We start from the raw sequence: 22801 nt of genomic DNA on the forward strand, positions 1-22801 counted from the left end.
AGATTCCCTGTCTTAGAACCAGAGGAGCACACATAAGTAGCGTTGAGAGTGACACAGCGCGGGTACAGGTTGTGTGGAGGTCCCACAATGGCAACATTTTGCCGGTTAGGGTTGGGTGCCAGTTAAGGTTTTGTAGGTTGGATGCCAGTTGAGTTTTCCCTGACCCGCACATCCCTAGTAGCATCGGTCTATATGTTTTCTCTAAGACCAGTGACCAATAGTAACCAATGTCTGCAATCAAACCACAAACCTGTTCCTGGTGTTTTTGAGGAAGAAAAAGAGCGTCATGGAAAGTGAGGCCAGGGTCCATGAGTCGGTTATCTTCACATGGATCCTTTGGTAATATGGACAGATAGTCTAAGCTTACGCCTCGTACCCTTCTCAAGAAAGGGCCTATGACTTGAGTATCCCAAGACAAAAGATTGGTCTTCACATAAATCTATAACTTGACTTTAGTGGCTCGGAAGGAACTGTTTTTGGCTTAGTAGTTCCAGACTTGAATAAAGGTCCTTATAATCAGCAACTTCAAACCACTTGATACGCTTTATGAAATTTTTTGATTACATTTCTGCACTTTTGTTTAATGTGAAAATATAAGTGGTTTCCATGCAGAAATACAGCAAAAATTAATAAGCCTCAATCCTCTGATCTCAAACAGAGTTTATTGTAGGTTACAGAGGTCCGACCCTTAACGATGATAAAAAGTCTCATTATTCCAAGAGATGATGAGAAGTCACCGGAGCTTCCATTAACACAGTAATACATTAACCATTTCCAGTGCCGAGTTATTTGCAGAGTGGTGTTGAAGAGGTTATTAACAACCGGTGGAAGCAAACTACAGATGGGTACAGATGTGTTTTAACTCCCCTAATAGATTGTTATTCAATGGTATGAAAGGAGAACAAATGAGGTCAGGTCGGAATGCAGAATATTTCCATGGAAAGTAGAGGAAGGTAAATGAGTTTTCATTCCCAGAAGGTCGGTGGAGGACTAGCAAAAATTGAGATTCAGATGAAGCTCTGCATTCTGGCAAAAAAGTGATTGCACAGTAATGTCTGTCGAGAAGTGCAAGAAAGGCCTGTCACTTGACTTGTGTATCTTCTGAAACAGCTTGCTCGTCTTTTTTTGTGTCTATGGGGGGGATGCATTTCCTGCTACTAATCTGTTTACTTCCTTTCTGGCAAAAAAAGGCAGTTCAAGTCTTGATTTATGGAAAGGACTTATTTACTACATGGAAGGAAAGGTGCAAGTCCAAGAAACTGGTGCAATCCGCTATTTTATTGGCGCTTTACACCCTGTCTTCCATTCATTCTGAATTACTGGAGGATATTGTGCTCCGAAACCTGCAGAGTTTTGTAGTGCTTTTGTTATTAAGGGCATTCCAAAGGAAGACATGTAGGCATCCCTCCTTCCAGTAGTGTCGGAGAACATTGGCCACAAAGATGACTTGTCCTTACAACCTGCACAGGGTTGTTCTATGCCTTCCGTCGTGAGGTGAAGAACACCACAATACAGAGGGAAATGATGGCTCCTGCCATAGTGCCACTTATATGAAACCCACTGTTTTTATCACTGTATAATTCTGAGGAACTATTGTTTTTTTTTTTGCCACCCAATTGATTTCCAGTGTTAATGGTCTGGACCCAGGGTTGAACTGGGCCGACGGGACACCAGAAAAAAAACAAAGTGGGCCCTGCTGAGCCGGACCTGCCTGAAACTGTGCAGTCCCTAGAGGTGGTGGAGGGGGGTCACAGGCCCAGGGGTGTACAGCCCCCTGATGCTGTAGCCCCAGACCCCTTCCCATCCAGGCTGTCTGGACCAACCACAAATGTTTGACATATGAGTCAAGAATGAATGCTATTGAAATGAATGGGAGATAGATACTAAGTGCCAGCCTGGAGAAATAGCTCAGTCAAAAACAGGGTCGGACTGGGCCACTGGGATACCGGAAAAACACCTGGTGGGCCCTGGCGACCCAGACCAACTCTTTGCACTTCCTGACCTCCCCCCATGGCTCAATAGCAGGCTCAGGAAGAGTACAACATATGCTTGGGGGGCAGGTTTGCAGAGGCATGGAGGGTTTGCAGCTGGAGTGGAGACCTCTGGGGTGGAAGTCCCTGTGGGCACTGGACCCCTAGAACGACGCTGGTCAAAAACATTTAGAATTACTTCATGTGTGTGATTACCATGAGAGCATTAATTAGGTTATTAAAGCAATGGAAACAACTACACAAGGGCTGAACACTAGTCAAAACTGAATGAAAATAATGACACAGAAAACATTGGAAAAAAAACTGACAGTTTGTAATGACAGTGGCCCTTTAATCCTGAACTTGAATACACAACTTTTTAAGTTCCTGTGTGACTGCTTGGCTGTGAGAAAGACTACTTAAAATACAGTGAAATCAAATGCTACGGGCACTGCAGAATCACAGCTACTGGAGCCACTTGCTCTATTTTGGGTCCAATTAATTTTAATGTGTAGAAAATCTTTAAGAGCCGGCAACTGGTTCCAGCTCGGTCCTGTTCCAACTGCAGAGTCTCCTCGTTTCAGTGGTATCTGCACAGTCTTGATGGACATTTCAAATAACTAATTAGGACTCAAACGGAATATGTTTTTTAACAAATACCCAACTTAACTGTGATCTATTTTTTAGAAGGGAGAACAGCTTGACAGTATAATGGTGAGAGACACATGGCGTTACTGTGCTGCTGCCCGAAGAAAATATATTGCCAGCAGAATGGAGAGGAGACCAGCAGAGATAACAGCTTGCACATATGGATTCTCCATACCTACTGCGAGGTGTTAGGCTGCAAGAGAACTGTCATCACTATTAACCTACACCCCAATTGTAACCTGAATTGTAACAAATGTTTAATGCTTCTGTTCCACACAATCAGTGGATTCTATGAATAATAATAACGGATAATTCACCCCCTACTGTAAATGATAAGGATATTAGAAGTCACTGAGGGGTTGTTCTGTGACCATATAAAGGCACAAGGCTGCAGGCTGAGTTATACAGGGAACTCTGAGTATCACTCATGTATTATAAGGGATAATGTACCCCCTACTGTAAATGATAAGGATATTAGAAGTCACTGAGGGGTTGTTCTGTGACCATATAAAGGCACAAGGCTGCAGGCTGAGTTATACAGGGAACTCTGAGTATCACTCATGTATTATAAGGGATAATGTACCCCCTACTGTAAATGATAAGGATATTAGAAGTCACTGAGGGGTTGTTCTGTGATCATATAAAGGCACAAGGCTGCAGGCTGAGTTATACAGGGAACTGTTGAGTATCACTCATTTATTATAAGGGATAATATACCCCCTACTGTAAATGATAAGGATATTAGAAGTCACTGAGGGGTTCTGTGACCATATAAAGGCACAAGGCTGCAGGCTGAGTTATACAGGGATCTCTGAGTATCACTCATTTATTATAATGGATAAAGTACCCCCTGTTTTAAATTATAAGGATATTAGAAACCACTGAGGGGTTCTATGGCCATAAAAGGCACAAGGCTGCAGGCCGAGTTATACAGGGAACTCTGATTATCACTCGTATTATAAGTTATCATTTACTCCCTACTGTAAGCTGCGTGATTTAGACTTTATCCTTGTGAGTGACCCTTAAAGGTCTGATGTGAAGAGATTATCAGTAGTTATTGTTCCAGTGAGCTTTCTGATTTCTATTTTGGAGTGAGAAGAAACTCCCTCCTAGACACTGGAGGAAAGCAGGTTCCACCATCAACACAAAGTATCTCTACTACTCTATGTCTAGGTGCAAACAAGCTACAGATTGCCTACTGAGCAGAGGATTCATTGGTTGGATGAGAGAATCATCTATTTGCAAGTAATTGAGATTACAATCAAGATTCCTGGAGGTCATTACAATCACCAACCATATAGACCTTTAACTGCCTTCAAGGCAGGTCCTTGCAAAAGCTGAACTCAACTGACTTTGCCTTTTTCACCTCATTATGGAACATTTTGAGAAGTTTTTCCTCCTTGCTGGAGAATATCACAAACAGTTAATAATTGCAGGGCCCTTCCCTCTGTTCTTGCCAGTAAAGTATAATTAAAAGTACAGTCAGTGTTTGGCTGTTCCCTAATCCATTATGTTTTGGCACCGAGGTTCAGATCCCACGCGCTGGACAACAATTTACCTAAAACTATTTTTTTCTTTTAATTTGCTCTTTTTCTTCCCCGAACAAGTCAGCATTTCAGTAAAAGGTGTTTGCATCGTCAGCAGTCTTTGATATACAACTAATCTTATATGTTAAGATGAAGGTATGCCTGTGGATATGCTCTTTATGCAGTTCACTACAATAGAATAAAACTGAACTTCTCATGGATTATACTCTCATCCAGGAGGATGGCAACCTCATTTAATTGGACTTCATGCAATGGTTCCAAGTATCTCGGACCTCTGGCAGAAAATGTCCATTCCACAGTGTTAGGGCCTATCGGTCTGGTAGGCAGAAGTCGGGCCAAAGAGGACGCTGTATGCAGAAAGTCCAATTAGCGCTATCCAAAGGGTTAAAAGGTTCGTAGTCATATCCAGGCAAAAGATCAGGGCAGACAGCGAATAGCAAAGTCAAGGCAGGCGGTCAGGAACAGAAGGATCAAGCCAAAATAACAATTTAGGAGCACCCAAGAACTTTACCAAGAAAGACCTATATTTGGACATTGAGCTCAGGTCTTTGATGTCCTTTTATTAAAAAAATTCATGCCAAAATATGGAACGATGATGTCACTAGGTGGCCATTGGCACCACTATCTTGGAAATGAATCGGAGCTCCTGACACACAGAAATGTACTCAGCAATGAAATGTTCCAAAGGACAAATGTACCAGAGAGTTCTCAACTGTTCTGAACCTCTGACTGCAACCTTTGTTGCCCAAATTTTAGGTATGGCCACTGACAAACAACATTGTATCATTCCATAGTATTGGAGAACCACTGTGCAGTACATTGAAGCAAATACATGTAGTTTGTCAAGGGTGCTGAGCTTGTATATTTGCTTAATTTGCCTGGAAATGCTGTATATATCCCCACTTGCCAATTTGACCAATGGCAATGGAGTATTCCATAGAATTAGCTCAGCAGCACATTTTGGGGAAACCCAAAGCATATACCACATCTTTGTGTCTATAAAATAAAAGAGCACAAGCTGAGTATCAAAAGTATTATCGAACACTTGGGTTTCCTTTGGATACTCCCCAAAATATACTGGCAAATTTGGGTCTTGATAAAACTGACCCTAGTGTGTGCGACTGTGATAGGGACCTTAGACTGTAAGCTCCACTATGGCAGGGACTGATGGGAATCGTGTATAATCTCTGTAAAGCGGCAAGGAATATGTTCAAAGCTATATTAATAGAGAATAATAACAATTCTAGGACATATTGCCTTTACAACCCCTATTTAGTCTGGGACAGAGCTGAACACTTGACAGACCCTAGATATGTGCGGCTCCATTCTTATCCCACACATTAGTCACCCAGTTCTTATTAATGTGACCTGACCCCACAGCTCGATTCCTTCTGCCCAACGCAGCGATGAATGATTGCTGTGGTGTTTATCGTTTCTCGCAGACAGAAATGGATATATGCAGCATGTGTAGAGAGCCCATCTCAACAGCATATATAAAAGCAATAAATAACCAGCCACTAGGCACAGCGGTGCTTTTAAAAGGTAGGCGCTCAGTGGGAAAGGGAAAAATGGTCCTTTTTATCAAAAAGCTGAAATATGCAATTTGGCAGAAGATGGATGGTTCATCCATGCTTCATGTTTTTAATTTATAAAATACTCTAGGTTTTCTAGACCCCATCCTGGGCTGGGGATGTCTATCCATGGCCTATATTTATAGTTTTATCAATGCTCCTCAAACATGTTTTTACTTGTATTAAACTCAGAATAATAAAAAAGTGATTCTCTCCCTCTCCCTCTGTAAGATGCCATTAGGGTGTTTAGACCCAGTCCAATACTTGGGATACAGACTCCCTGTGTCTTCCCTGTAAGCTGTCATGACAGAGTTCTAGCCCAGCCCATTGCTTGCTCTGCTCCTCCCTCTGAAAGCTGCCATTAGAATATCCTAGTCTGGTCCACCGCTTCATTTTAAGACTCGTGTCCAGCCCTTGAATTTCTTATAGTACAGTTCACCACTTGGCCTAATCCGGTTTCCATCCAGTAAATGCTACCCACAAATTCATACTCCCAGTACTAAAAACTGAGAGATAAATCCTATTTATAAATGTGGGGTTTCTAAATAGTAAAAGAAGAGTATGCTACAATTAGCTATTCCATTCCCTTGGCCAGCAGATGTTTAATGTTTGGTCATCAACAAGTAGAACCAGAGAGATGAATTCATCATCCAACTACATTTCAATCCATCATTTCTCTACACTACCCTAGGAACATGCCTCTTCTGACTTCCCCTAGTTTCAACCCTGCTCAAATCCCATGAAATCTTATTAGCGGGAAATATTAGACTGTACGGTGTAGGTGGCACTGAGCTACTGTAGCTAACAACGTTAGCCTTAAAGTTTTGCAGATTAAGAATATCCCTATTTCAGAACTCCGCCGCAATACTCGTTCATCTTTGAAGAAAAGGCCTATCAAAATTTAAAGACTTTGCCCTCCCTCCATAAAGGTTTTGGCTGGCATTTAAAGATGCACTGAATCTTGCAGCAATTCTCGGGAAACAAACTAGCCATCGGCTCCTGGCATCTCCGTTTCTCTTTCGGGTTGGTCTTTGGAATGAGATAACAAGCATTTTTATAACTCTGTCTGCAAATCATCTCGGTTATGAAGAGAAACAGGCGCCGTCATAAATCCAGACAACCCCTCATAACAAAACACAAATAGATATCTGCAGGCAGCAATGACTAAACAAATGAAAATGCAGGATGGCTACAGAGAAATACAAGGCATGAGAAATGACAACACCAGGGAAGATATTTATAAATATGGCTGATTATCTCCTTCATGTGTGCTTCTGTAGGTCATCTTGGATCATTAATAACCAGTTACACTGATTCCATACAACAAGAGAACATGAAAAGAAAGACCACTAATGGGCCACCGCCAAGAAACAAACAGTTGACAATAGAAAGAACATTGAGCTTTGGGAAAGGAACTTGCTCTTTGTGTACAACTTTAGGAACCTTTTCTGTTTGTCACTGTAGCCTGGCAAAATGATTTCTCTTTGTGCATGAGTCGTTTGGGGCCGGCAGGGGGGTGGCGGTCGCTCGCCTTTCTCTTGCAGAGAGGAACATGTCCATTCAACATGTCGACACACAATTCACTGAAGATTGGCCGGCTTTTGTGCAAAGTTCTGCTCGGTAATAAGATGCTTCCAAGTTATCATTCCTCTATCTGGCTGAGCCGCTAACAGAATACTCAGAAGAGATGGAGCACAAATAATATTTCACAAGACAGTATGACTAATGAAGAGACAAAAAGCTATGCACCCATATGCGTGCCTGGAATTAATATGTGCTGTATAAGGAAATGGAATATGAAAGATGGAGGGGGGGGATGTGCTGTTAGTGAGATGAGAAGACTTCTAATTGGTTGTTGGGGATGGAGGAGAACAATGCAACCATGCCAGAAGAAGCAAACGGATTGTCAGAAGTTGAAAAGAACATATGCACCATGCTGTCTGTCTATCTAGCATTTATCTCTAATTATTTGCATCTATTTATTGATCTATCTCCCTATAGCTGTCGATCTATGTATAGAGAAATGGCACAGCATGTCTCTGCATTCATTCCAGTTGAAATGTTTGGGATAATGATCTAGTTAACTGGAGTGACATGATGACAAACTGTGAACCGTTTGAGCCAAAAGACTAGATATATAGCTTGCTGTCTCGACAACTATCTACAGCATTCATTCTCAATAATCTAAATAATGATCTATTGAAATAGGTTGACATGATGGACATGGTGGAGCCACATGCCTAAATAAACCTGGTTCCATCTGTATATGTCTGTCCATCCTTCCGTTATGTTCAAATTAATGGCAATGAGTAATTACTCCCTGCCTAACTACCATCTATCCCCAATTATATGCATCTATCTGTTGATCTATACCTATTGCTATATACAGATGAAGCAGTGGCACAATATGTCTCAACAGTCATTCCAACTGAAAATTGTGTAATAATGATCTAGTTAAATGGAGTGTCATGATGGGACATGGTAAACCAAAAGTCAAGTTAAAACTTCCTATCTGTATAGATTTTTTTTTCCATCTATTATGTTCAAGTGAATGGCAATCGTCTTGCATCATAAATAATGGCAAAATGCTTCCTAAATATCTCCATCTATCTATTGCTCTGTATCTACAGCGATCTGCAGATGGAGCAACGGCACAACATGTCGCAACCTTCATTCCAATTGTGGGTGACAGTGACTTGACGGGATATGGTAAGCCATTTGAGTCATATGTCTAAGTAAAATGTGCTCTATCTGTATCTATGTGTACAACTTTGTTTTGCATGATTTGCTGTACACTTCTTGCCTTAATGTCGCCATCTGCTCTACTGTTACTATCTTCATGTTACTCTAAAGTCACTATCTTAACCTTCTGTCTCCATATTGATAAACAGATACCATCTTGCCCTTCTGTCTCCATCTTGGAAAATAATGACCATCTTGTCCTACTCTCTATCCCTCCCTGATGAAACCTCCCTGCTCAGCAGTGACCTACTGTTGCCATAAAACGTTAACTATCTCACCCTCATACTTTTAACAACTGCTACTCTGAAGGCCCCAGGGTAGTGACAGTTAATTGCTGAAGAATGCTCTGAAGCGTTTGCAAAAGTTGATATATCAGCAGGAATGTTAGATCTAATCAGATCCTTTATATGTTAATATTCTGTTGAGCATGGACTAACAAGTATTCCTTCATGGTTGTACATGTATTCCTAATGGGAAAAAAAATCTACATTTCCTGAGTAGCTGCTCCAATAGTCAATATTCTAATGTCTGTGATGGCAGAAGGGCTGTTTACTGTCAGGTTTGTTAATGTTAAGAGGCACTGCAGATAATTTATACAAATGTAAGCCTGACTGCATATTCGGCATGTGGCAGAACGAGTAAAACAAAAGAGAGAGCTCCCAGGAACCAGGATTCTGACGGGCCATCTACTCTAACTGATTTCACGGTTGGGGAAGCTTCAATTTGTTTATTGTATTTGCTTCTATCACCTCTATAAATGGGCTATTCCATGCTTATATTTGTGTAGAGTTAATCCAAGATTACTTTTTCCCTTGCTGGACACGTTACTTAATGAGGAAAGGGTGACCTTTCAGTGATGGCTAGTTTTCCTTCATATCATTTTCCTTTCTCTAGATCTGTGGATTTCCCAATAACACAAGCCCACAATTCAGCAAGCTTGTACTGAGCAGTTCCTAGACATGTTGCTAAGACACATGAAAAACAGAAATTAGATAATTAAAAGGGGTGGGGATGAAAAGGGGTGGGGATCACCACCCTTATGCCTAGAGGAGTATTCTGGATCCATCTTCGAAACACACACTTTTGACCAAAATCAAGTTTATGAGTGACACCAATTCCAGGGGACCTAGCAATAAGTGATATTCCACTCAGTGGGTGACCCAGCAACCCACAAGCTGGGTCATATTTGGCGCATCTGATCATTTGGACCCTGTAAAAACAGCTGGCCACTTAAGGTGGCCATACACGGGCAGATAAAGCTGCCGATATCGGTCGTTTGGACCGATTTGACAGCTTATCTGCCCGTGTATGGGGGCTTCCGACGGGTCTTCCCGTTTGATTTTTAACCGACCGACCCGTCTGAGCCCCTTGGCGCATCGTAATTCGATCGTTCGGCCATACAGCCGAACGTTCGAATTACCCCCGATATAGCCATGCCGTTAGTGGCATATCGGGGAAAGATACGCTCGTTTGGCGATGTGGCCAAACGATCGGATCTTTGAATCTATGGCCACCTTTAGAGAAAGACTAGTCCCAGTAGGGAATGCTGAGTGATGGGGCTGGAGGCATGTTGTAAAATAACACAACCAAGATGTACATGGGGCTGATCATGTAGGGGACCTGGTGAGAAGAGCTGAATTCTAGAGGTGCCGAGGTTATAGAACGGGTTCTGGCAGAGGGGACTAGGACAGAATAGTGGTTGGAGCAAAACAACTAGGGATTACAAATTTATTTACCAGCAAGTACCAAATACCCGCACTACTAGGAAGCTGGGAATTCCATGGTGGGTACTTGTAGAAATATAAGGAATAAGCTATTTCAGAGGATCATATACCAGGGTCTGTCTACCAATTAAAGGGACTCCACAGTGGGGAAATGTCTTAAGCTATTCAAATAGCACCTAATGAAAAAAAAATATACCAGCACCAAGTGATCTACTAGCAACAGGCAGTAGGAAAGGATCAACAGTGCTATATACTAGTACAGGTATGTGTACGCATGTTAATAACAGAAATAAAACAGTGTAAGTCTCTTCTATAGCAACAAACAGAATGTATCGTGTTCATCATGTGATTGATTGCAATTCTACCTCTGTGGTTTAGCTAGTATTGTGGATACCATTATATGGGAAGAAAAATTAGGGTTTCTGGGCATGCACAGAATGGTCTGGAAACTCAAGACAGTAAACATGACATGGCTCTTATCTAGAGTGTTTCAGCAGGATGAGCACTTCTGTTCATTTAGCTATATGTAGTAGATAATGCAACCTTAAAAGGATACTGTCATGGGAAAAAAAAATTCTTCAAAATGAATCGGTTAATAGTGCTGCTCCAGCAGAATTCTGCGCTGAAATCCATTTCTCAAAAGAGCAAACAAATTTTTTTATATTCAATTTTAAAATCTGACATGGGGCTAGACATTTTGTCGATTTCCCAGCTGCCCCTGGTCAAGTGACTTGTGCCTGCACTTTAGGAGAGAAATGCTTTCTGGCAGGCTGCTGTTTTTCCTTCTCAATGTAACTGAATGTGTCTCAGTGGGACATGGGTCTACCAGGCAGCTGTTATCTTGTGTTAGGGAGCTATTATCTGGTTACCTTCCCATTGTTCTTTTGTTTGGCTGCTGGGGAAAAAAAGGGAGGGGGTTGATATCACTCTAACTTGCAGTACAGCAGTAAAGAGTGATTGAAGTTTATCAGAGCACAAGTCACATGACTTGGGGCAGCTGGGAAATTGGCAAAATGTCTAGCCCCATGTCAGATTTCAAAATTGAATATAAAAAAATCTGTTTGCTCTTTTGAGAAATGGATTTCAGTGCAGAATTCTGCTGGAGCGGCACTATTAACTGATTAATTTTGACAATTTTTTTTTTCCCATGACCGTATCCCTTTAAGGGATTAAATATTGATATGGATTTGGGGCACACTAAAGTCTCGGGCAGGCGAAGGGCAGCGGGCAGAGTTCAGCCTGCCACCAACCCCACAAAAGATGTGTTAAACAAAAGGTGCTGGACTTCCACCTCTCTGCGCTAATGCCATAAATATCCAACAGAGAAAAGGTGCAGCTCTGAATGCAATTGGAAAATTTCTAATGAACTTATTCTCCTCCAAGGATGAATCTAGAAGGCAATGTGCAGGGTCTTCATTTTTTTTGGTTTATTTTTCCCCTCTTCTCCCAGCTAATTAGCAATATTAAACAGGGACTCCAATATTTCATATCCGCACAACGGGAAAGCACATTATCAGCGATTGAAGGAAAGGCGCGGTAATCGCAAACACCTTCAAAAAGACATTTAAAATGAATAAACTCCATAATGTACCAGCCTTCCAATTAAGAACCACTGGAACGGCGCTCGGCTGAGAGTTGGGAGTGGAGTCTAACTGTTTTCCGGGGGAAAATTTTTAGATTTATTTAGATGAGAGATTCTGGTCAGATTTGTCTGTATAAGAATACAGTTCTTATTTGCATGGAATTAGAATGGTGGGGATTTTAAGTGCGTTGGCCCTGTGTGCTTGTGCAACCAGAAAACTGGCTATGAGCAAACTTAGGGACTGTTCCTGCTGAATTGTGCTTAGTACAGGGGAATACCTATGCTGCCATAGTTTTATGGGAGCTCTCTGTACAGACTATGAGCAAACTTAGGGACTGTTCCTGCTGAATTGTGCTTAGTACAGGGAATACCTATGCTGCCATAGTTTTATGGGGTCTCTCTGTACAGACTATGTGCAAACTTGGGGGGCTGTTCCTGCTGAATTGTGCTTAGTACAGGGGAATAACTATGCTGCCATAGTTTTATGGTATATCTCTGTACAGGCTATTAGGGAGCTATTTCTCCTGAATTGTGCTTAGTACATGGGAATACCTATGCTGTCAAAGTTTTATGGGATTTCTCTGTACAGACTATGAGCAAATTTAGGGGGCTGTTATTGCTGAATTGTGCCAGGGAATACCTATGCTGTCAGTTCTTATTTGCATGGAATTAGAATGGTGAGGGTTTTAGGTGATTTGGCCCTGTGAGCTTGTGCAACCAGAAAACTGACTATGCACAAATTTAGGGGGCTGTTCTTGCTGAATTGTGCTTCGTACAGGGAATACCTATGCTTCCATAGTTTTATGGTATATCTCTGTACAGGCTATGAGCATACTTAGGGGACTGTTCCTGCTGAATTGTGCTTAGTACAGAGGAATAACTATGCTGCCATAGTTTTATGGTATATCTCGGTACAGGCTATTAGGGAGCTATTTCTCCTGAATTGTGCTTAGTACATGGGAATACCTATGTTGCCATAGTTTTATGGTATCTCTCTGTAAAGGCTATAAGCAAACTTAGGTGGCTGATCCTGCTGAAATGTGATTAGTACAGGGGAATACCTATGTTGCCATTGTTGTATGGTCTTTCTATACAGACTATGGACAAACTTAGGGGGCTGTTCCTGCTGAATTGTGTTTAGTAAAGGAGAATACCTATGCTGCCATAGTTTTTTGGTATCTCTCTGTACAGACTATGAGCAAACTTAGGGACTGTTCCTGCTGAATTGTGCTTAGTACAGGGAATACCTATGCTGCCATAGTTTTTTGGTATCTCTCTGTACAGACTATGAGCAAACTTAGGGGACTGTTCCTGCTGAATTGTGCTTAGTACAGGGGAATACCTATACTGCCATAGTTTTATGTGATCTCTCTGAACAGACTATGAGAAAACTAAGGGGCTGTTCCTGCTGAATTGGCTTAGTACAGGGGAATCCCTATGCTGCCATAGTTTTATGGGATCTCTCTGTACAGACTATGAGCAAACTTAGGGGCTGTTCCTGCTGAATTGTGCTTAGTACAGGGGAATCCCTATGCTGCCATAGTTTTATGGGATCTCTCTGTACAGACTATGAGAACATTTAGGGGATGTTCCAGCTGAATTCTGATTAGTACATGGGAAGCCACAGAAAGAGAAAAAGAAGGGGGCTGTTCCTGCTGAATTGTGTTTAGTACAGAGGAATACCTAAGTAGGCATAATATTATGGTATAATTCCTTACAGGCTTTAGAAATTCATGGGTAATTTTTGCTATTATTATGTCTATTACTGGATTTGTAGTGAAACAGGAATATCATATATATATAATTAGGCATCTTGTGTGTTGCTAATGTACATATGTGCTCAAGACAAACATGTCAATCAAATACAGATGATGAGAGTGTAGTTGAGTGAAAAGCATCTTACTTGATGCACTCATGTCTATGGGACTTTTAGGTCCTTTTTAAGCAATTAGAAGTGTTTCATGGTGGAACAGATGATGGCACAATGTTGCTCAGGCCCACAAGCATATGCCGAATGATTTGGCTTAGATGCTGTGCAGTGCGCTGCAGGACCCTCCGGCGAGGGAGAGATTATAGACAATTACTGTATGCCTGGTGTCTGTTTCTACATAAGCCTTCCGTCAACATCGCAGATTCGGCGCCAGAGAATTTTAGTGAATAGATCCTAATTTTCTTATCACATATAATTGCAAACAAGATTGTAGGAAAGAATATCTGCGGGGTGGACACGCGGTTGCATCGCTGTTACTGGTGCGGCATCCCTCGGAGAGGATCCCTTGGCACATTGTAATAAAATCATATGAAAGCAGATTATCCCCTGACAAGATCTATAACTGCTGAATCTGTGCTCTGGTGAGATGGGGCTGCTTTATCTCATCACAAGTTAATCTCGTTATATGGGCTCGCTCAGCCAGAACTTCTCCCAGTTTCCACTTTCTCTTTAACAAAAGATTCTGGGATTTTCCCAGGTGCTATGCAAGCACGTGTCTACAGCCCACACAGAAGCCCTGGTGAGCCTTGGACCCTCCATTCCGACACTGGATGGGACTTTGGTTCATCTTCAAAAAGCAATGCATTACTTTGCTAAAGATACCATCCCTGTGCCACAGAAACATGGGGTGGCCTCGTATGCTCTATGCCAACTCATATGCCCTATGCCAAAAGCAAATGAAAGTGTCGGTTCCATTTGATATAGATGGAGTTGCATTTAAGAATTTCAGGACTCGTCGTTTCACCAGCCGACAAGGTGAACGTGGAATCCTTTGCTGTTCTTTATTACTGGAGTATGTATCACGCAAGTACTTGACTGCAGCAATGTACTGGCTGTGGGATGCAGTAAATGATTGCACCGGCATGGCAAGCGATTCATCCCAATAAGCTATTATTCTGGGCACGGCAAGCGCTCATATATTCTGCGTATCCATTAGGGGACAGCAGCTTCTGCTTTAGTCGGCTGAATGGAATTCAGGGGCCTCAGTTGCAGAGCAGGGATGAGAAGAATCTCAGATACAAGCAGGTGCAAGACAAATAAAAACTGTTATTGATATAGTCAGTAAAGAATGAAAAAAGTCCCCACAGGCCAGGGGTATGGTGTATGCACATTGCAACTGGGGACCTGGGCCCTGTAACTGGTCGGTATAGAAAAAAACTGGAGGTATTTTGACTGGTAGAGGATACTGGTTAAATTGTGGGTCAGAGAAGAGGCTTTACTCCATTTTAACCTACCCCGATGTCACTCCTTCATAATGATGATGGAGGACAGCATTAAAGGTTGCGAATAAAGCTATTGTGTGTAGGGTTGGGAAGAAGGTCCTCTGTGGATGTTCCACCAGAACATGGATGTTTCCTCACAATACCAGCTACACGTTCAAACTGTAAGGAATCTTGGCAAACTTCTCTACTTTGGAATCAAGTCTCAAGGGAAACTGAACCCCACATTATGGAACCATTGGTTAAAACAACTGGAACCCCTGGGATACAGAAAAGTGGGTATTTTGTTCCTTGCTGGGGGAGGTGTGTTTGGCAGGTCAGCTGGTTTTGTGGATCTACATATGGCGGGTGAGTTTCCGGTTAAGGCAGTTGCAGATCAGACTGGGTAAAAATTAAGCTTGTGGGTCCAGGTTGGGTGCAGATTTCAGACATTGGGCCTGTGAAGATATTTTTTTCTTTGTGCAAAAATCTATTTGGGGTTGAAGTTACCTGTTATTTACTGCCACCCCACAGTCATTAGCTGGCATTTGTAGCTGAGCAAAAGCTGGTGCGATACTCAGCCTAAAGCTGGTGCCTATGCATTGTGCTAGGCAAGCCAAGAGCAGTATGGATTAAGCAGATACAAAAAATAATAATATAAATCCTGCCATGAGTTTGAAAACAGAGGGCAAAACATCTATAGACATATAAGGTATAAGGGAAGGAGATTCAAAGCAGGAGCCTAAGCTGCTGAAATGTTTCCATAGCCATAACACAAACTCCGAGCTTTGAAGTTTTGCAGAATGTTCCTTCCATCACATTAATACATGGAACACTTTGTTCTTTTCTAAACATTGTTTAATCCTGTAACTGCCTCTGATAGTTCTGTTCAGTGGGAGATATGATTCTACCACTCGGCTGAGAATGTCCTGGAAACCTGCAACTGTCATCCAAGACCTTCCTCTTGCGCGTACGTAGTCGAAGCTCAGCACTGCAGGAATGCAAACATTTGGCTTGTGCCAATGAACTGTTTGTGTATTAATTAAATGATTCCAATTTAATGGTGAAGCGCCACAGCAAGCTTAACCCCTGATGTATTATAGGTATTTTGGTTCAAGCCCCCACTTTTGAAGTCCAGTATTTAGTCAGGGTCCTCCTCAGCTCATAGCAAACATATGCAGATATATGAAAGCTGGTGGTTACAGTCATTCAGCCATAGTTCCAACTAAACAAAGAACTATTCTTCTCACGCTTAGCTAGGTCCCACATACCAGTGCTCTGATGCTTCTTGGGAGGGGGCAGCCCCACAATTTGGGGACCACACAATATGATTTTCAGGTCCAGCTTGGGGAGAGCAACAACTACCTCTGCATTCAGGCCAAACCACTTATTAATTGTGTTGGATGGAAAGGAGTAATTCAACTTTAAGTTAACTTTTCGTATGTTATAGAATGCTCTATTCTTAGATACTTCCTAATGGGGGTCAAAAAAACCTATTGTGAGATTACAAATGTGTTGTTACTTTAAATGACTTATCTTTCTCTCTTCGGACCCTGTACTGTTCATCTTGCAGTCTCTTATTCCCACCAATGCCTGGTTGCTAAGGTAAATTGGACCCTAGCAACGAGATAGCTGCTGATGTTCTGAACTGGAGAGCTTATGGACAAACAGCTAAATTAATTATAAAAACATGAAATAATTAAGAGCAACTGAACCTAAATCTAACGATAAAGGTGGTAATAAAGAGATACACATAAGTAATTTCACTCTATATATACTCATTACATTAAAGGATATGTATTTGCTAACTAAAGCATTCACTTTGCACCGGAGTCCGGCATGAAAAGCAATTATTACCCAGAGGTCAGTTGTCAGATTCCCATTTATCTGGAATCCAGTAACTGTACGTTAACTTATTACCAAAGATCATATCCGACCGAATGAAAAGTGCGCAGAACCAGTGGTGTGTATGTTTCAGCTGATTAGTCCCACACATCTGTTCCCCTGCTTCCTCGCATTCTCCTTTGATTGTACTGTTGGCTTCTGAAAAGACTCCCTCTTTGTTTGATGTAGTCCTCTGCAAAATTATTTTCAGTCAATCGCCCCCAACAAGATGCCTGCTTAACGCTGGGAACAATCTGCCGGTCTTTCCTTTGACTTTGTGTAATTCGCTCTGCGGCCGTCTCTTTCATTCCTGGGCTCGGAAAATTGGGTCTTGTAAAAAGCCAGGCTGCTGAAATTATATTATCATGTGCGCCGGCAGAACTCGGCATGGCGGTTATAAGTATGAGAGGTAAAATTAAAATGCAGTAATGAAATGATACAAGCAGAGGGCTCTTGGGTTTTGTATTAACATAAAGTTGGTTTTTGCACCGGGCACGGAGAGTTCTGAATGGAAGAGGGCATCTTTTTACGGGAGTCATTTACTTATGCAGCCACAAGTTCAGTCAAGTTAAATGATGCCATTCATTAAAGGTACTTGCACCCAAACACGCTCCTTGCACTTCCATATATAGGAGCCAAGTACCTACTGAGCTTATGGAACCCTGGAGAGGGACGTTCCAGCAAAAAGCCGCTCCTGCTAACTTAAAGAGTCAAACATACATTCTTTCAATCAGAAAAAATGTGCCAGGGTTCCCACAGCGGTTTACGCCAAAAGGTGTAGCCCCAAAAACATTTTAGGTTCATTTTAATTCGGAGCTCAGGAAGCGGTACAGTCCTACCTCCTGAAGATGTTACCCACAACTTGCTACCATACTAGTGATGTGCAGATCCTAACCCTCCCAGTGGTAACCCGACCACATCTCAACCCATACCTCCTCCCTTTAATACTTACCCAATCTGCCCCTTTATGGATGTCACAATAGACACATCAAAGCCAGTGCATCACCACTGGGGCTGGGACAAGGCAGGAATGACATTGATGCATTGCTGAGGCACCATCACCATTGGGGAAGGCCAGCCATGTGCTACTGGGGGTAATTTTTAAGGCCAAACCAGTCCAGCCCTTTGGTGCCCATTAACAACCCTGCCCAACTTATTACTTGATGAAAATTGGGCAGCACACCTTCATGCTGATATGGCCCTTGACTGATGGGTCTCCCTAGGCCCCAAAGGATGATCTGATTGATGGCACTAGGGCCAACGATCAGATGAACTCGATTTGGCCCAGATCTTGCTAACTTTGACTTTGACCTTGCAAACTGAGCAAATCTGTCCATGTATGGCCACCTTAAAACTGATTTCCTTAACTCGTTAATAAAGTTAAATCCAAATCCCAGAACCCACCCCGAACCCGTTCTTGGAAACCCCACAAGTACAAATAAGGTAGATAAATAAAAATTAAGAAGAAGACTCACTCATTAGAACTAAACCTCGTCCTTGCAGGATCCATAAGACGCAGGGTATCCCTGATGACGGCGATTTTCACCTCCTCATCCACCAGACTCTGGACGTGTTCGTATACTCCTGGTAGGAGCTTCCCACGTTAAAATAAAATTGTACAATGTTATGGAGGAAATATTTGCGCTCTATTGTGTGAAATGTTACAGATTAACATATTTAATTAGAAACAATTTATTCACACCGGCGCCTGCCTTTACCTGTGTTATTTAAACAGCACATACCCACCAGCTATTTAGCAGACAGGTTGCCGTTATTAATATTACACTCTCAATGAGAATGTTGAAGCGCCCAAGAGCTTTGCCTTGAAAAGTCTTTCATGTGTAAATTCACAATGTAAATTACAGCAGATAAAGGCCGCTACATTAATTCCTCCACACTGCAACTCTTATTACCAGTGTTTTGTATGTGTTTAGTAATACCCAAATGTACTTTACAATACATGCATTAGCAGAATAGTCGTAATCTGCCGGGATCTTCGATTCTTTCATTCTCTTACTTTCCAGTTCTGAATATTTTGTATTATATAAGAGTAGTAGGTGTTCCATATTATTTCCCGAAAAATATTAAAAAAGAAGGGTATAGCGTATTGTGTGCCATAATAAGCATATTTGTATTCATACACATAGGTTGGAGGTGTCATAATGTTTCCCTTAGAAAATACATTATGAGGGTTATTAAGTTCTAGCTAGAATCTTAGCCATAAAGCAGTACAGGACTGCTGCTTACAATGGGGATCAGATAGGATCTGTGAAGCCACTGGGACAAAATGCTGTGTTATACAGATAGCTAGAATCTCAGCTGCCATAAAGCAGGGCAGGACTGCTGCTTACAATGGGAATCAGATAGGATCTGTGCAGCCACTGGGACAGAATGTTCTGTTATACAGATAGCTAGAATCTCAGCTGCCATAAAGCAGGGCAGGACTGCTGCTTACAATGGGGATCAGATAGGATCTGTGCAGCCACTGGGACAGAATGCTCTGTTATACAGATAGCTAGAATTTCAGCTGCCATAAAGCAGGACAGGACTGCTGCTTACAATGGGGATCAGATAGGATCTATGCAGCCACTGGGACAGAATGTTCTGTTATACAGATAGCTAGAATCTCAGCTGCCATAAAGAAGGACAGGGCTGCTGCTTACAATGGGGATCAGATAGGATCTGTGCAGTCACTGGGACAGAATGCTCTGTTAAACAGATAGCTAGAATATTAGCCATAAAGGACCCCCCTTGTATTGGGTATCACAAATACCAGTATTGGAGTTGGACGCCATTGTCCCTTTAAATGATAATCAGGTAGCACTGCATGCCATTAACACTATGACAGTGCCATAAAGTGACAGCAGCTGCTCAGGGGTAGAAATTTCTTTTAGCAAAATAAAATAATTGATTCTGCTCTGTTAATGGCAGAATGATAAATCAGCTCGTTGAGATGTGAAATGTATTCATTTATCTCTAAGTGCATGGAAGCGCTGTGCTGAGAAATCTGCATTTGTGCTTTGTAAGAGTGACCCGATGGAGATCAGCGGTGGAACAGACGCCGTCACTTTCATCTTCAATAAAGCAAAAAACAAGAATCCCCTTAAGTACTCGCATCTCCCTCTCTCTCTTTATTTCTAGAAGGAAAGAATCCGAGTTCTCACCTCAAATAATATAAAGGGAGAGACGGAGTTTAGGGTGATGATGGGGAGATTTGCCCACAAAAGACTTTCCATTGAATAACATTATAATTGCCACAGGTAAAACGTAGTTGCGGCAATCCAACTGAACCATTGGAAATTGCCTCCCTTTGCATTTTCCTGTGTTTAAGCTGGTGCTTAAGTTATGGCACTCTAATGTGTGTGCCGTCGTTTTTAGTGAGCTAAAATATAAGTTTTAGAAAAAGAATACTTATTTTTTGCACTTCCAAAGGTTTAATTCAATTAAGGCTCATTCCTTTCTCTCTAAGCTCCTGATCCCATTGTAAGCAGCAGTCCTGTCCTGCTTTATGGCAGCTGAGATTCTAGCTATCTGTTTAACAGAACATTCGGTCCCAGTGGATGCACAGATCCTATCTGATCCCCATTGTAAGCAGCAGTCCTGTCCTGCTTTATGGCAGCTGAGATTCTAGCTATCTGTATAACAGAACATTCTGTCCCAGTGGCTGCACAGATCCTATCTGATCCCCATTGTAAGCAGCAGTCCTGTCCTGCTTTATGGCAGCTGAGATTCTAGCTATCTGTATAACAGAACATTCTGTCCCAGTGGCTGCACAGATCCTATCTGATCCCCATTGTAAGCAGCAGTATTGCCCTGCTTTATGGCAGCTGAGATTCCAACTCTCTGTATAACAAAACATTCTGTCCCAGTGGCTGCACAGATCCTATCTGATCCCCATTGTAAGCAGCAGTCCTGTCCTGCTTTATCGCAGCTGAGATTCTAGCTATCTGTATAACAGAACATTCTGTCCCAGTGGCTGCACAGATCCTATCTGATCCCCATTGTAAGCAGCAGTCCTGTCCTGCTTTATGGCAGCTGAGATTCTAGCTATCTGTATAACAGATCATTCTGTCCCAGTGGCTGCACAGATCCTATCTGATCACCATTGTAAGCAGCAGTCCTGTCCTGCTTTATGGCAGCTGAGATTCTAGCTATTGTTTATTGTTGGTAGGCTGTACTAAATATGTAATGTTATAATATATAACATGGATTTCTCAAGAACCATGTGTGCCATGAGAAAGAAACTTGGGCTGTAAAAGTAGGACAACTTGCTCTTCATATGTCACGTGTCGATTTTAGACTTTAGAGCCCCTAGAATCTATGCCTGTAATGTTGCCTATTTTTATTCTTGGACTTTTTTTTATAGCTGCATGCAAAAACTGAAGATAAAAACACAATAAACAAGAGCAGGCTGTTAGGGGTTTTAGAGGTGCTTAGCAAAGGTATGAAATAAGTCTGTCCAGATGTTGTCATAACAAAGAAAAATGACAACGTAAAGTGAAGCAAAAGTAACAGCCTAAGCCGGCTACATATAAGTGATGTGCCTTAACATTTACAGCATTCCTCTATTTTCAGAAATAGAAATTGTCACATTAAATATTGTAAAGGAATTTAACTACAGGTATGGCCTGTTATCCAGAATGGTTGGGACCTGCGGTTTTCCAGATAAGGTTTTTTTTTACTTATTTGGATCTTTATACCTTAAGTCTACTAAAAAAATCAATTAAACATCAAAACAACCCAATAGGATTGTTTTGCCTCCAATAAGGATTAATTATATCTTAGTTGGGATCAAGTACAAGCTACTGTTTTATTATTACATAGAAAAATCATTATAATGATTTGATTATAATGGAGTCTATGGGAAATGGCTGTCTTCTAATTCAGAGCTTTCTGGATAACGGATTTCTGGATAATGGATCCTATACGTCTACCATGGCATAGCTGTATTTAGGTCCAGTAGTGCCTAGGCACTGGACCTGAGTCCGGCACCTTCCATTGATGATATTTACTGCTAATGTGGCAATTGCAACTAGAGGGGTACCCCTTCTCCCTCTTTTACTATATAGGCATCAGAGGGCCACCCCCTCTACAACTTCCACCCTAGGCACAGGCCTTCAGTTGTCTATATGGTAAATATAGCCTTGAAGCAAAGGCACATTTACTAAGTGAAAGGTAGGGTGCACTTTGCATCCTGTCTCAAGTGAAGCACCCATAGGTGCAGGGCTTTACGCTCCAGAATTTAGCATTAAAACCTGCATCTCTCCCATGGATTCAATGCTGTCTGCCTTTGACAATGTTGTATTCATGAGAGAAAGGCTGAGGGTAGTACATGATGCATGGCACTAGGGAACCTTGCACTTACCAACTGCCCATGGCAATTAAGTACAGGGCTGCCTTTAACTGGACTGAATAATATTCCAGACTCTTATATAAATAAATACATGTATAAATGCATGGTTGCTAGGGTAATTTGGACCCTAGAAACCAGATTGCTGATATTGCAAACTGGAGAGCTGCTGAATAAAAACAAAATAACTTAAAAATCCCAAATAATAAAACCAACTGCAAATTGTCTCAGAATATCACTCTCTACATCATACTACAAGTTCACTCAAAGGTGAACAACCCCATTAAGGTATGGAGATCCAAATTAAGACCCCTTATCCGGAAAACCACGGGCCCTGAGCATTCTGGAGAACAGGTCCCATATATGTACATATTGCTGCATGGGATCCTACTGAAGAAGAAACACGATAAACAAGAATGTCAAAGCAAAATCATCAATCCATTAGGGACCTATTCTAATTGCTGGGAGGACCCTCCTCCTAATGACCCAGGTAAACCAATTTCAGCAGGTATCTGGTTGCTAGGGTCTAAATTATCCTAGCAACTATGCATTGATTTTAATAAGAGACTGGAATATCAATAGGAGATGTCTGAA

At 41.8% G+C, this 22801-nt stretch overlaps 1 protein-coding gene across 1 annotated transcript in view; it reads right to left on the minus strand.

The window, feature by feature from the left end:
* Positions 1–22801, minus strand: part of ttll11.L (tubulin tyrosine ligase like11 L homeolog) — a 78133-nt gene that overhangs the window by 25914 nt on the left and 29418 nt on the right. The window contains exon 6 of the mRNA XM_018229513.2: positions 18333–18451. Within this exon, the coding sequence (XP_018085002.1) occupies positions 18333–18451 (119 nt within the window). The remainder of the gene's footprint in view (positions 1–18332; positions 18452–22801) is intronic.

The sequence above is a fragment of the Xenopus laevis genome, chromosome 8L, assembly GCF_017654675.1.
Source record: "Xenopus laevis strain J_2021 chromosome 8L, Xenopus_laevis_v10.1, whole genome shotgun sequence".
Lineage (NCBI taxonomy): Eukaryota > Metazoa > Chordata > Amphibia > Anura > Pipidae > Xenopus > Xenopus laevis.